This window comes from Ascaphus truei, chromosome 8 (genome assembly GCF_040206685.1).
Source record: "Ascaphus truei isolate aAscTru1 chromosome 8, aAscTru1.hap1, whole genome shotgun sequence".
Lineage (NCBI taxonomy): Eukaryota > Metazoa > Chordata > Amphibia > Anura > Ascaphidae > Ascaphus > Ascaphus truei.
Genome location: NC_134490.1, coordinates 17680555 through 17696689, shown reverse-complemented (window position 1 = coordinate 17696689; position 16135 = coordinate 17680555). Strand labels below are relative to the sequence as shown.

The following is a 16135-nucleotide window of genomic DNA, read 5'->3' as shown; positions in this document are numbered from 1 at the left end:
GCCCGTTCTCCTGTGATCGATCAGCAAAATCCTGCTCCCCTGGGTTCACTAAATGGCTGCCTGCCAGTTTCAAATCAATCCTTTGTTACGCCGGTGCTGCCCGCAGACCAGACCCGTCCCCTGAGCTGAAGGGGGAAGTGGTAATACACGCACCCGCAGCAAAGGGAGCGTGTCCGGAGTGTGGTATGAAGCGTTGCCAGGCCAGGTGTAGTAAGGTAGACAATACTTGCCGGTACCGGTTGTAGAGATAGAGTGAAGGATGCCTTGCCGAAGTCAGGGAGTGGAGAGTGGAGATAGGTCGTAGTCCAAGCAGTGTCCAAGGAGTGCCGAGATCGAGAGCCAGAGGGGGTAGTCGTACAAGCCGCGTCAGAACCTGTGAAAACACTGAGAGAATCCAGAAGTACTTCCATACAGAGACTATGTCGAGCAAAGACTGAGAGCAGAGAGGAGCTAGATAAAGCAGGAAGGTCCAATTAGGAACGGAGGCGGGACAGGAAGAGCTACAGGGAGACACTGCAGATTGGTGCAGGCATAACAGGCCAGGTGAGTCTTGTTGGTAACCTGAGTATGCTCGTGCAGTGTGCGGGGGTGGAGCCTGAGCTCCGGGGGACGGGAAGAAGAGTGCGCAGACTGAGCGTGCTCCGTAACTCGTGTACGCGCGTGAACCGAGCCAGTGGATGGTGCAGGTGTGCGTGCAGGAGGGCGTGGGCACGCGCGGCGCTGTGCAGAGGAATCACCGAGGGGAGTGATCCCGCGACGGCGTCAGGGGCGGGGAGCCGTGGAGGCCGGTAAGGCAGGATTGTTTTGTGTGTCCAGGGGCTCCCTGCGGGGAGGGAGTGCTCTGTGTGGGGAGCGTGGAGAACGCCGATTCCTGACATCCTTCAGTCGGTGTAACTCAGCAGCTACAATGTATTCTTGTATTACTACGGTAACATTATCTATTGTTACAGTTTGCAGCTCAAACTGCTGGGAACAAATTATCACAAACAGGAAAGCGTTACAAATATCTTGCACTGCTGGGGAATTGTGCTAAAACCTGCTATAGAAATCAAATTATATTCAGTATATTAAAACTCATTAAAAATGGCATTGAGTTGAATTTTTAAATAAAAAAAAGGTAGTAAGTATTATCAAATACTACAGAACTGATTTATTTAAAAAAACCACACATGTAGGCTATTGCTTGGATTGCTCCCGTAATATCTCTCAAACATCTGATATGAGCCTTTGCTTTGCTGCTTGAATTCATGGCAGTGGAAATATCTGTGGTAGTGTACACAGTGCTGAACATAGTAAAATACAAGTGCCATGTATTATACCTTTATTATTACACGCCTGCGCTGTGTATGTAGCGCTACTTACTGTAAAAAGCATACAGCCAATATAGAATATAGGAATTCCAGAAACACACAGCAAACATTAGCAGAAGAGGTTACACGAATATAACATCTTATTAAGAATGTTAGTGACCAATATAGACAGCTGGATGATATGTGAATGCATTAGTGATCTCAGTGAGCAGAGGGTAAGTACATTCTTTTGGGTATAGGGTATTCCTATAGTTCATCTTCCCTATAAAGTATATGACTTGTCCATCATTGTCACTGAGCCTTGAACGTTCAAAGGCCCATATTGACTTACTTGTACTAAGGGGAAAATGGAATTTACTAATACGTGTTCACATTAATAAATCATATGGTGTCATGGTGTAGGAGTATATGTTATATCAAAGTGGCTGAAGATTTCTATCTGGATTTCTGTCATAAAACGACCGTCCAGTTGTGTCGGCATATATATATATATATATATATATATTTGTGTGTTTTATATATATATATATATATATATATATATATATATATATATATATATATAGTGAATAGATTGAACAAGGCACTCCGTCAGGTAGATGAGGGTGGGTGCAAATCCTATATGAAACAAATAAGTAATACGATACCGTATGAGCGAATATCAGAGGCAGCACTCCATGAGGTCGTCAAAAAAAATATTGTATTCAGTGAGACATAATAACCAACGTTTTGGTCCTCCACACGGGACCTTTCTCAAGGTGATGAACGTTCATCACCTTGAGAAAGGTCCCGTGTGGAGGACCGAAACGTTGGTTATTATGTCTCACTAAATACAATATTTTTTTGACAACCTCATGGAGTGCTGCCTCTGATATTCGCTCATACGGTATCGTATTACTTATATATATATATATATATATATATATATATATATATATATATATATATATAAAAATGTACTCCTACGCCATGCCATTCTGTGGCCTATTCACGAGGGCACGTCTTAGTAAATATTGTACAGGGTGTTTTCCATCATTTTGCAATCATGCTGTAGTAGAAAATAAAAGAGGAGGGAGAAGGGACACTTGGCTTCTATGGCCTAGATCAGAGGTGGGCATTGGGCAACATCAGTCCTCAAGGGCCACCAACAAGTCAGGTTTTCAGGATATCCATGCTTTAGCACAGGTGACTCAATCAGATTGAGCCACCTGTACTGAAGCAGGGACTGATTGAACCACCTGTGCTGAAGCAGGAACTGATTGAGCCACGTGTGCTGAAGCTGGAACTGATCGAGCTACCTGTGCTGAAGCAGGGATATCCTAAAAACCTGAGCTGTTGGTGGCCCTTGAGGACTGAAGTTGCCCACCTCTGTACTAGATCCACTAGACTCTGATGAATGCAAAAATTGGTGTTAGCAATAGTGACGCAAAAAGGTTGTATCGGCCTATATTTACTAAAGCCATAGCGTGTGTGGCAAAGCAACAATAACATGCCTTTTCCTGCATTGATATTTTAGCGATAGTGTTAATAATATGCATGCAAAGGATGATTTAGTGGCTAAGTCATTATTCATGAGCATTAATGTGCAATGTACTAAATATAGATATCTGTAGATTTCTGGCTACCGCCAAAAACTAATATGCAATTGTTATCACTTGTCTTCTATTTCATTAAATGATATGAATAGATATTAGCAGGGCTGTTAAAATCCAGGGCGAGAGTAAATTAAGGGGCGACGAGTAAAAAAAAGAATGCTGCCGCCTTTTATGTTTAAATGATTAATTACGGCTTTGCGATTGGACTGGACACTTTAAGGCAGGGTGGCTGTCACACACCACCAGAGCAGTGACACTAGCGCCCCACAATGCCTTGTGCTTAAAGGTGCCAAGCTGTAGCAACAGTAGCAAGGCATTGTGGGGCGCTAGTGCATGCTCTGCTGTTTTGTGCAGCTACAATTTTCACTCAAGCCTCATTGATAGAAGTAAGGACCAGGATATTTATTATTTGAGGAGGGGTCTGTGTGCGTTAAATTAAGTGGGGGGGCGGGGTGGGGCTTGTGGTGGAGTAGTGACTTTTTTTCTGGTGAATCTTTGTGTAATTTTTTCAGCCCTGGATATCAGAAAACAAACATAAAATAACATGGTATAGTATAGGCGTATATTTCTCTATAAAAATATACGGTATTTAATGGTATCCATCCTGTAATCAAGTCCTCCCCTTGCCTCTTATATTCCATTTTTGGTAATGTAGTTAACTTTCCTTCTCTAAATTGTCTATACCATTCAGTATTTCTGAATGCGATGAAGTATAGTTCTTTTAGTACTTGCATATAGTGTATCCATAAACACTTACCCTATGGATGCCTATGTCTTTAAAGGGGCGATCCCACATAGGCTCAATATCTACAAAGCTCCGTTATTGACGTAATGAGGCATTAACTGAAATCAACACACTAAGTGCTAACGGGGATCTTCAAAGCTCACTGACAGTGTTATGTGCTGTTTAAATCCGTATCAAGCCCACGCGTTACTATATAACGCACATTAGTGCTGATGATATGCCAAAGAGGTGTTCGCTGTCACAACGCCTACCCCCAGAGCTCCGTTATAGTTAACGCAGGGAGTTAACAATGTGTTAGTTAGGAATGGCTCCCGCTAGAACCTGCAATATGTGTTTTGCAGGAGAGAAGAGGCAAAGCCCTCCCCAGCAAAACCCATATTTCAGGGTCTTTAGGGGGCTAACGCGACCTTTATGTAAGACAGACTTCATGCAAGTCATGTTATTTGAAGCGAATGCGTGGCAGTACTAACTTAACATGCCGTAAAGCTTATGCTAAGGAGATCAATAACGGCTGTTGTTTGCGGATTGGCGTTAACCTTCGGGAACATAATGTCCATTACGGATTTTGATAACAGTATGTTATGAGCCCAGGACTTAACGGACCTTTGTGGATCTGGCCCATAGTCGGACAGATTAATATCTTAGGGGCCTCTGAATGGGGACGTGTTTTATCCTTCTACCCTACTGTCCTTATCAGAGAGCCAATAAAGATAAGGGGAGGTGGGGAGGGCGGACTCTGGCTGTACAAGCGCTTACTGATCACACAGTGACATCACACGAAAGGCAGCAGCCAGAGGAAACGAAACCCTCCCAAGTCTAACTTTGAACATATGTAAAAATACTTGTAGGTGTCAGATTTGGGTGAAACAATGTATCAGTTACCCATATGAAGGCCCTTTAAACATGTCACTGGAATTAGTTCACTTTGGTCCTAGGAGGGACTGCCCCTTTAAAGGCACTCTCTCTTGCTCCCTCTTCCTCCTGTTTTAGAATAGCAGGCAGCTGTAATTAAGCTGTTAACGCGTTCACACAGCAGTATGCGAGAAGGGAAGGAAGAGGGACAGAAGCCACATTGTCAGCCAGAAGGATGTGTTAGTTGGGTCAACGATGGTGAACTGGCCCGAGCAGTCTCCCAGGCTGTATTGTGATTATGAAGAATGACTCTTACGATTCACATCTCCTTGTGACTTGACACCCAATGCCATAACATTGTGCCAATCCAGACACCACTTACATAATCACAACCCACAAAAGTCACTGTATTGTATTGTACGTCTTTATTTATATAGCGCCATTAATGTACATAGCGCTTCACAGTAGTAATACACATGGTAATCAAATAAATAACAGATAATATAAATAACAGGTCATGGGAATAAGTGCTTCAGACATAAAAGTAACATTAAGGAAGAGGAGTCCCTGCCCCGAGGAGCTTACAGTCTAATTGGTAGGCAGGGAGAACGTACAGAGACAGTAGGAGGGAATTCTGGTAAGTGTGTCTGCAGGGGGCCAAGCTTTATGTATCATGTGTTCAGAATATCCACAGTGCTATTCGTATGCTTCTTTAAGCAAGTGTGTCTTAAGGTGGGTCTTAAAGGTGGAAAGAGAGGGTGCTAGTCGGGTATTGAGGGGAAGGGCATTCCAGAGGTGTGGGGCAGTCAGTGAGAAAGGTTTAAGGCGGGAGAGGGCTTTAGATACAAAGGGAGTAGAAAGAAGACATCCTTGAGAAGAACGCAAGAGTCGGGATGGTGCATAGCGAGAAATTAGGGCTGAGATGTAAGGAGGGGCAGAAGAGTGTAAAGCTTTAAAAGTGAGGAAGAGAATTGAGTGTGTGATACGGGATTTGATCGGAAGCAAGGAGAGTGATTTCAGGAGGGGAGACGCGGAGACAGATTTAGGAAAGAGTAGAGTGATTCTGGCAGCAGCGTTTAGGATAGATTGTAAGGGAGCACAAAAATCTAGTTTGGATAGCAATCCAAGCCAGAAAAGAAACCCACAATTGCACTCTATGGGGGCAACACAGGATGGGACAATGTATAATCCCTAGCAGGTAGCCTAAGTGGCCAACGACGCAAAACAAAAAAAGTTTTATTAGGGAACAAAATATAGTATAATCTTAAGTGTAGGGTATATACAGGTGTGTTAAAAATAGGGTGAAGGTGACACGGTGTAAAGAGGGTAAATAGGGCTCCTCTAAGGCCCACCACAGGTATCCCAGATGCTGAGGAGATATAATCCCCAAATTGCTATGGTATGGGGTGTAAACAATCCCCAATTAGCATGCTAATTGTAAGGGAGACAGGTGAGAGGCAGGAAGGCCGGACAGCAGGAGGTTACAGTAATCAAGACGGGAGAGAATGAGGGCCTGAGTCAGAGTTTTAGCAGTCGAGCAACAGAGGAAAGGGCGTATCTTTGTTACATTGCGGAGGAAAAAGCGACAGGTTTTAGAAACTCATTTGTTTTAAAGTTGTCCACTATGGTCCCGAGAACTGTGGTTGTGGCAGAAATGATGACTATTACATCCACACACATGATATGTGCGGCAGTATTTATCATTCACAAATTATTTCAGAATCATGACTTGATAAAGGATTTGTTGCTTTAAATAAATAACATAAAGAAGAATAAAATCACTTTTTAAGTTTTTTTTTTTTTTTTTTTATTTAAAGTACAGCCCTCAGCTGAAAGAAATAGAGCCAAAAATCAATAGACAAGGCACACAGCCAGAGAATTTCTGGGCTACCTGTAAATCTCCAGTAATCATACACGGAGGAGGGATAACTTTGACCCTTCCTGTGTGTTAAAGAAGTTATTGGAGTTTAGCACTTGTCAGTAAAATGTTTATTTTAAGCAGGCCTGTCACATTCATGCCCTTCAATAGGAGTAGACATTTAGATTTGAGGGTTGCCACCTGGCTCCACGGTAACGAGTTGTTATTTAACCCATGATGTTTGATGTAAGGATGCTGGATTCCCAAACCTTAACTGGCGTGTGGGTGCATTTTAATATATGAGGGTGGCTCAAAAGCAAGTTTAAGCCATTCTGTGCCTCTAAATATCCCATCCACGGCATCCCTTAAAATGTGTCTTTAACCTGAAGATCGGAAGAAACCTTGTTAAAGAGACAACAATCAGTAGCATGAGATTCAAGTACAGGCATACCCCGGTTTAAGGACACTCACTTTAAGTACACTCGCGAGTAAGGACATATCGCCCAATAGGCAAACGGCAGCTCGTGCATGCACCTGTCATCATGTCCTGAACAGCAATACCGGCTCCCTACCTGTACCGAAGCTGTGCGCAAGCGGGGAAACTATAGAGCCTGTTACACACGTGTTATTTACATCAGTTATGCACGTATATGATGATTGCAGTACAGTACATGCATCGATAAGTGGGAAAAAGGGACTGCTTCACTTTAAGTACATTTTCGCTTTACATACATGCTCCGGTCCCATTGCGTACGTTAATGCGGGGTATGCCTGTAAAGGATACTCTTATGGGATATTGATAAACCCAAAATAGGAAGATCACATGGTTAATCCAAGATGTTTGTTGACAAGTGGAAATTATAACGAGGGACACATTTACTAATCGGTCTTCTGCCACGAGACACCTTCCGGTGGTGGAAGAGACACCCAACAGCCTATTCGTGTAAATGAGATATAACTTGACTTCCGGCGCTGGAAGGTCTTATTACAGAAGACTGTTTAGTAAATATGGCCCAGAGACTGAAAGGTCACTTCCCACAGGCCCTAGTGGAAGAAGCTGCTATTTCCTGGCTGCAGTTCTGTCACTGTCCCAGCAGGGGGTGAGCACCGTCCAACGTATAATACGTGATATGGTGATATCACCCTGTTCCTTTGAGCTGTGAAACGAGATCGGGAGGATTTCAGGATGAAGTCAAAATTATTTTTAACAAACACAGTTGCCTGTCTGTTATGGAAAGTGACAGACAGTAAAAGATGACAAAGGTCACATCATGCTTATTGTGGCATTGCAGTGACTGTCATATCACAACACCTTCTCAGCATTCTGAGAGCTAAAGCTTGGGACTTACCGATATCGTCTTTGTGGCTCTGTGGTTACATTTAAATAGATTGTATTTCATTTTCAGATATCAAAGTGCAGGTAACTTGCTCCCAATCTGGAATAGTTTGTTGGACCCGCGGGTCAGATGCATTATAGCAGTGATGATGTTAAAGGCAAATTTTACATGGAATAAAATCTCAAAAAAAGTTTCCTCTTATTTGCTGCACTGGTCACTATTCAATCAATAGGTCTCTTGGCTGAATCTTTCAAACTATTATTTAGCAGGATTGATATCAAACGCACAACGTTTTGGGGGAATCTTGTACTTGTAACCATGTATTATTTGTCTTACTCTGTGCCCAGGACATACTTGAAAACGAGAGGTAACTCTCAATGTATTACTTCCTGGTAAAATATTTTATAAATAAATAAATAAATAAAATTCCTCTGGTGAAATATTTAAAAGATTCAGCTAAGACACGGGGGCTCAACTCCAGTCCTCAAGACCCCCCGACAGTTCAGGCTTTAAGGATATCTCAGCTTCAGCACAGGTTGATCAATCAGTCCCTGCTTCAGCACAGGTGGCTCAATCAGTGGTTCAGTCTTTGACTGAGCCACCTCTGCTGAAGCTTTGATATCCTTAAAGCCTGACCTATTGGGGGTTCTTGTGGACTGGAGTTGAGCACCATTGAGCTAAAAATTGTTCTTAATTGAACAGTGCGGCAAATTAAAGTAAACTTGTATTTGATCTCCATTGTTTGATAGCGTTGGGGAGATTCCAGCCATCCCTCTATCCAGCACCAAAAAGGTACGATTTTAGAAAAACTAAGATATATATGGAAGGAGTGCGGTAAGAATTGACTTATTTATGGAATAAAATCCCAGGAAATCTCCCCCAGTACAGGCCTCAGCATTGAAAGCCGTGGAAACATGACATTTCTAGTTGGCTTTTTTTCTCCCAAAGTTGCAGTGATAAAACTAGACTTATAAAGCATGTTTTTAGGATAGGACAATTTTTTTTTAAAGATTCCTCCCCCCTTATCTCTATCAATTTAACTGCTCATTAATTTTAGGGATTCACAGAGCTGTGGTAAAATATGGAAATTAAAGGAAAAAAACATATTTAGGCTGTGATACAGTCGCACCTCGGAAAGGAACGTTAAAAGTAACAGCATATTTTTAGCTCAATTTGTGAGATTACATATATTGGGATCACTATTAAATAGTTGGAGGACCCTGCTATATTTTTCTCAAAGTGTACTGAAAACTAAATACATGAGATCAAAATTGAGTTAAATGCTGTTAAACAGAAAATATTGCAGATTTGGGCCACAAGAATAGAGCATAAGAGGTAAGAGACACTTGTCAGATTCCCTTACCCACCCTTTCCCTTATCTTCACAACTTCATCTTAGAGCCACAGATTTTTTTAAGTGGGATAAAAACAAAAGTAAATGTATTACATTCTGTGAGTGATACCCAGAATATGAACCTTTATTTACATTCCTATTGATTGTCTAGTATTGGTTTCTGCCAAGAACGCTCAATACGTTCTATTTGTTTATCGCATGAACACTGACTGCATTATACTTTGAATTTCTGCTATACACATTTTATACCGATCAAATCCTGCATCTCTCACTCAATTCTCCTCCTTACTTTTAAAGCTTTACACTCTTCTGCCCGTCCTTACATCTCAGCCCTAATTTCTCGCTATGCACCATCCCGACTCTTGCGTTCTTCTCAAGGATGTCTTCTTTCTACCCCCTTTGTATCTAAAGCCCTCTCCCGCCTTAAACCTTTCTCACTGACTGCCCCGCACCTCTGGAATGCCCTTCCCCTGAATACCCGACTAGCACCCTCTCTATCCACCTTTAAGACCCACCTTAAGACACACTTGCTTAAAGAAGCATATGAATAGCACTGTGGATAATACTGGACACATGATACATAAAGCTTGGCCCCTTGCAGACGCACTTACCAGAATTCCCTCCTACTGTCTCTGTACGTTCTCCCTACATACCAATTAGATTGTAAGCTCCTCGGAGCAGGGACTCCTCTTGCTTAATGTTACTTCTATGTCTGAAGCACTTATTCTCATGACCTGTTATTTATATTATTTGTTATTTATATGATTACCAGGTGTATTACTACTGTGAAGCGCTATGTACATTAATGGGGTTATATAAATAAAGACATACAATACAATAAAGACATACAATACAAATGTTCACTATGGGTTGTGGCAGATTTGCACTATATCGATGCTCACTACATTTCATAATCGGTTTGTATTGGAAGACTGTTCACTGCATTCTACATTTCTACTGTAAATATATTTTCAACATTTCGTTATTTATTTAATATGATCAGATTTGTTTATATTATACGAAAGTTCACTATTATCCCTTTCCCTTCATATTATCATTGATTTATATGATGTATATGACTAATAGGGGCTTACATAAGAACGTTCACTATGTTGGGTTAATGATTCACTACACTCACTACATGTAACTTTTTATTTCAATGTAAAAAGGGGTCTCTTCTATCCCTCTTCCCATATATTGACCAGAATACACAGGAAGATAAGGGACAGAATCAGCCCATCCTACTTTTATAGCTCATTTCCAATACAGCTCTCATTGGTGGTAGTGCAGGTTTCTCTGGGGACCAAAGGGTATTGAGATGAGAAGTATATAGCCAGGACTGTCTGAGTCTGTCCCTTATATTCTGAAGCCAGTTCCCTCTCTTCATTCCAGTCGTCCTGAAGCAGTCGCCCCTTCTGTGTCCTCCTCCCATCTCTGAGCTGACTGGATGTAATGTGACTCTTTGTTTTCTCATCCCACACAGGGCAGCAGCTGGTGCTCAGACAGCACCGCGGTCCCACAGAGTGCTTCCTTCCCCAAGCAGCCCAAACCCCATCAGGAGCCCAGAACCCCCTCGTTCTTGGGCTACATCCCCATCATCCTCCTCCAAAACTGGTCAGCCTCGACTGTTGCATCTTGAGAGCATCACCTCTCCCCCGGACAGTGAGGCATACTACGGGGAGACTGACAGCGACGCTGACGTCCGAGCATCTTCAGGGCATCCTCAGAGTGCACAGCAGCATCATAGCCAGCAGCAGCCGCCACAGGAGAAGCACCGCAGGGCACGTAAGAAGAGCCCCAGATCACCCCCAGGGAGCAACAGCAAGGCAGAAACTGAGCAGCAGTCACTGTCCGAGATGAGTGGTTATGAGAGTGGCCCTGGCGGTGTTGCTGAGTGTGCCTTGCAGCCCACGGTAGGAGTGGCTAAGCGGGAAATCATATGCCAGCCTGGGGGTAGCCGGGCTGAGACCCCCTTCTCCGATGTGGAAGGGTTTCTGCCAGCGGAGGAGGTAGAGCAGGTGTCTGACGTCACGGCACCTTCACCTGAGTCTTTTCTGCTGCCCCATGCCACCAGGAGCATCCGAGCTGAGCGGCATCTCATCCCAATGATAGGACCAGTGGAGCACCCTGTGGATGAAGATCTGACAACTACCTACTCGGAAAAAGCCAAAGAAGCAAGTAAGTACTAGCTAAAACCTGGTGCGTCCCAACGTTAATCCCCAAGACTTGAGTCCCTGAAGCTTGAATAGTTTTTATGTACTCCTTGTGGTCTTAGCATTTATGTGATGAGTGGCAATAAAATACTCAAGTGAGTGAGATCTTCACTGGAACTATTACAGTTCTGTTCCCACATACTTTGGCAGTGGCTGGAATAGGATCAGCTTTGGCCAGGATAGGATCTGGCATCTGTGATCCCTCTATTTTTACCTATCACGGCCAGTTTGGATTTCACCAGCAATTTGAACAGAAATGCGACGATCCTAACAGCAGCATTTTGAATGTATCATCACAAACTCTCCTTGAGTATGCTTTGCCTCTCTAGTTCCCTCTTTTGGCACCCCACTAAATGAGGCATTACTTACAAGAACCTTATCCTTTTATTCAAAGATCCACACTTCTCTGCCACTTACTTTCTACTGGTAATTGTGTTGCAAAATATGTGTGACAGACGTCACCATCCTACCCGCTACACCAGGGCCGGCCAACTCCAGTTCTCAAGGGCCACCAACAGGTCAGGTTTTAAGGATATCCCTGCTTCAGCACAGGTAGTTAAATCAGTAGCTCAATCGGAATTAGCTCTGAGGTGGTTAGCAGAGATGCCAACCGTCAAAGACCCAAAACAGTGAGATTGGAGGTTCTGGACCAAAGATGGCAGTTTAATAAGTGTTGACTTTTATCAGTGAAATTCTAATGACATCTATAAGACCACTAGTGCTAAATATTCACAGACTGTCTCCAAATTAGTCACATTCACTGGAAATCAGTGAGAGTTGACGTGTCTGGGTTAGTGAGGAGTTACATCGTCTGTTGTCATAAGTAAGATCACAAATCCAAGATGGCGTCTTCCTAGTTCCTTATAAGAAGGACTGTCTGACTCATTTTATTATATCATCTCGAGAGGAAGTTTATTCTGCGTATACGTTAACTTCTCTGGAAATGTGTAGAATATAAGAATCCTACAATGCAAAGTCAGGGATCAGCAAACGATCAGTACTTATTATTTGTGTTTGAAAGAAAAATAACAAATAAATACTATGTTCGAGACAACATTTGGCGTAGCCATGTAAAATCGGGGCATTTTGTTGGGAACACCCTTGAACATCCTTGTTTTACCCTCTGAAATACATTTTGTACAACCTCCTTTTTTCCTGGGAGTTATTACTGCGGTATAGCTCTCTTACCCCAAACCAAGGATCATCTGTGACCCAAGGAATTAGAAACATGGACATAGACCTTTAGACAAAGAAATGAGTAGGGATTCCATGCACTTCAATCATGGGATAGAATGGGGATTCCGTGCACTTCAATCATGGGATAGAATGGGGATTCCACGCACTTCGATCATGGGATAGAGTGGGGATTCCATGCACTTCAATCATGGGATAGAGTGGGGATTCCATGCACTTCAATCATGGGATAGAGTGGGGATTCCACGCACTTCAATCATGGGATAGAGTGGGGATTCCATGCACTTCGATCATGGGATAGAATGGGGATTCCATGCACTTCAATCATGGGATAGAATGGGGATTCCATGCACTTCAATCATGGGATAGAATGGGGATTACATGCACTTCAATCATGGGATAGAGTGGGGATTCCATGCACTTCAATCATGGGATAGAATGGGGATTCCATGCACTTCGATCATGGGATAGAATGGGGATTCCACGCACTTCGATCATGGGATAGAGTGGGGATTCCATGCACTTCGATCATGGGATAGAGTGGGGATTACATGCACTTCGATCATGGGATAGAGTGGGGATTACATTCACTTCAATCATGGGATAGAATGGGGATTCCACGCACTTCGATCATGGGATAGAGTGGGGATTACATGCACTTCGATCATGGGATAGAATGGGGATTCCACGCACTTCGATCATGGGATAGAGTGGGGATTCCACGCACTTCGATCATGGGATAGAATGGGGATTCCACGCACTTCGATCATGGGATAGAGTGGGGATTCCATACACTTCAATCATGGGATAGAATGGGGATTCCACGCACTTCGATCATGGGATAGAATGGGGATTCCATGCACTTCAATCATGGGATAGAGTGGGGATTCCACACACTTCGATCATGGGATAGAGTGGGGATTACATGCTCTTCAATCATGGGATAGAATGGGGATTCCATGCACTTCAATCATGGGATAGAGTGGGGATTCCACACACTTCGATCATGGGATAGAGTGGGGATTCCATGCACTTCAATCATGGGTTAGAATGGGGATTCCACGCACTTCGATCATGGGATAGAGTGGGGATTACATGCACTTCGATCATGGGATAGAGTGGGGATTCCACGCACTTCGATCATGGGATAGAGTGGGGATTCCACGCACTTCGATCATGGGATAGAGTGGGGATTACACGCACTTCGATCATGGGATAGAGTGGGGATTCCACGCACTTCGATCATGGGATAGAGTGGGGATTACATGCACTTCGATCATGGGATAGAGTGGGGATTACATGCACTTCGATCATGGGATAGAGTGGGGATTCCATGCACTTCAATCATGGGATACAGTGAGGATTCCATGCACTTCGATCATGGGATAGAGTGGGGATTACATGCACTTCGATCATGGGATAGAGTGGGGATTACATGCACTTCGATCATGGGATAGAGTGGGGATTACATGCACTTCGATCATGGAATCCCACAACTCTGCATCCAATGTTTGATATTCTTAATGGTTTTGAGAAGTAAAAATGACTGATAAATAATTGGGTGTAAAAGGACCAGTTCCTCCCTCCTACTTATTTATTCTTAGCCCCCATTTTTTTTACAGGGTGGAAACCAGGTGTACCCCTGAGGTCAATAGGAAGGTGCAACATCATCAGTTCTGACTTCCTATTGGATGACCATTTAAATATCCTTTAAAAAATTGGAAGTGATACTGGTAACTTCGCCAGTAATTATCTCGGGATCCGGGAGGTCCCCAGAGCTGAAAATATCATGGTTATTAGGGTGGAATGCTCCTTTAAAGCTGCAGTTCAAGCTGCCGTTTTAAAAATATATATTTTTGTCCCATTCAATATGTGCATCAATACAATCTGCACACTGACAAGTGATTAGCTAGGCTGCAGATCGATCCGTTCTCCTGTAATCAATCGCTTGCTCAGGGCTATTTAATTCAGTTCTTGCACAGCATTGTGGGCAATGTAGTCCTGGAATATGATTGACTGGGCAGTTCCTAGATACAATTGGTTCACTGCTAGGGGCTCAAGAGCCAGAGCCTATCAGAAGCGGAAGGGGGCTGTCAATTTGGAAATGCTTCCTACATTAGAAACATTAAAAATGTCTTTAAAACATTTTCTTTTAAATTTAAACGCTACAAGTATTTTCTTATAGTACAGAACTGATTTATTTAAAAAAAACACACACGTGGGATATTGCTTGAACTGCTGCTTTAACATAACATTTAAGGAATAATACTAATAATACTAAAAGAGCTTTTGCATTCCTTTCTTTTGAGCCTTACATCAGACGCCTGAGGAAGGAAGTTCCTTCTCTGGGAATAGCAGAAAGGGACATTGCATCTCAGCTATTTTCAGAATGGTTCATAGGAACATGCTGGTGTCATTTTAAAGATATTTTTATATAGCAGCTGAGAGTTCTTCTTGTAGAAACCCATTTCTACAGAACAGATAGCTGGGGAAACCTTTTTTTGATGAACACTTTTATTTCCCAAGACTCTCTGATGCGTATTTCTCCATCGTTGTTAACCCCTTCAGCACACGACCATAGCCAGATGGGAGTTGAACAAAGATGACAAAGTGGAATTTTGAGTCCCTGGGTGTGCAGTTTTACAAACTAATTACAAACTCATTTCTATTGAGCATTGGGAAGCATGCAATATGAGAGTTTGAAGTTTAAAAAGACAGTGGGTTGGTTTTAGATGTAAGAACTGCCCCAGCCTTGCTCTGTAGGAAGATACTGATTATAATGTCTTACTTGCCTAAAAGCAGCATTATTAATGAAGTGAGAAATGTTATCGAGTCATTGTTGTACTTTCCCCACACAGTATGTGTGACCTTTCCTTAAATAAGTCATCAACACATTTTGCTACGCATAGGTAAGTTCATCATGTCCTCAAGCCCGAAATAAGTCATATTTGTTTGTGACTGGCTAAAAATGACATTTAAGCAGAATTATTCTGACACCATTGAATGACAATGTAGAGGGACGTCTCCAAGGCCACAGAGGGTTGTAATGAGTCTAACATCAGTCCCACATACCACAACATACCAGAAATTAGTCTACTTAGTGGCACAGCTGTGCAAACCAGTTGAATGGTGTTAATGTCATTATAATGACACATGTACAGTCACCTTCCACATTTATAGCTCATTCCACCAAAGACTGTCCTGAACAGCCTGTTTTCACAGAGTTTACCCTTTCTCCAATTTACATACAACTTGTGTGTGAGCTATTTTCTTCCTGACATGTAATAGAAGTATTCTGCATGAGATCAGTGCTTAGAAAGGCATGTTCAGCTGCTGTCGGCTATCTGATATTTCAAGCTTCAGTGGAGCAATCCCATTGCGTCGGTGTGTATTTAGATCAGTAGAATTGTAGTCTATTGCTGGCAAGGCATAGAAAATATCAATTTTTCAATAGTGAGTCCTCATGTTGTAAGAAGGAAACTAGTAAGATGAGCAAATGACATACAGTATATGCTTCACTAGCTAGTGGTGTGACCACATGTCAATCGTATTCTACAGCTGTAAAGAGCTGAACATTCTCAGGCTGACCGACACCTAAAATTAGATCCGTGTTTGACTCCCACTGCACTTAACCCCAGTGCATTGTAATACCATTGAGCAGAAGGGCCAGATTAATAG

The 16135-nt window shown here is 42.7% G+C and overlaps 1 protein-coding gene across 1 annotated transcript in view; it reads left to right on the top strand.

The window, feature by feature from the left end:
• SYNPO2L (synaptopodin 2 like) overlaps positions 1-16135 on the top strand; it is an 82804-nt gene that overhangs the window by 50584 nt on the left and 16085 nt on the right. Inside the window, exon 3 of the mRNA XM_075610633.1 lies at positions 10534-11228. Coding sequence (XP_075466748.1) covers positions 10534-11228 — 695 coding nt within the window. The remainder of the gene's footprint in view (positions 1-10533; positions 11229-16135) is intronic.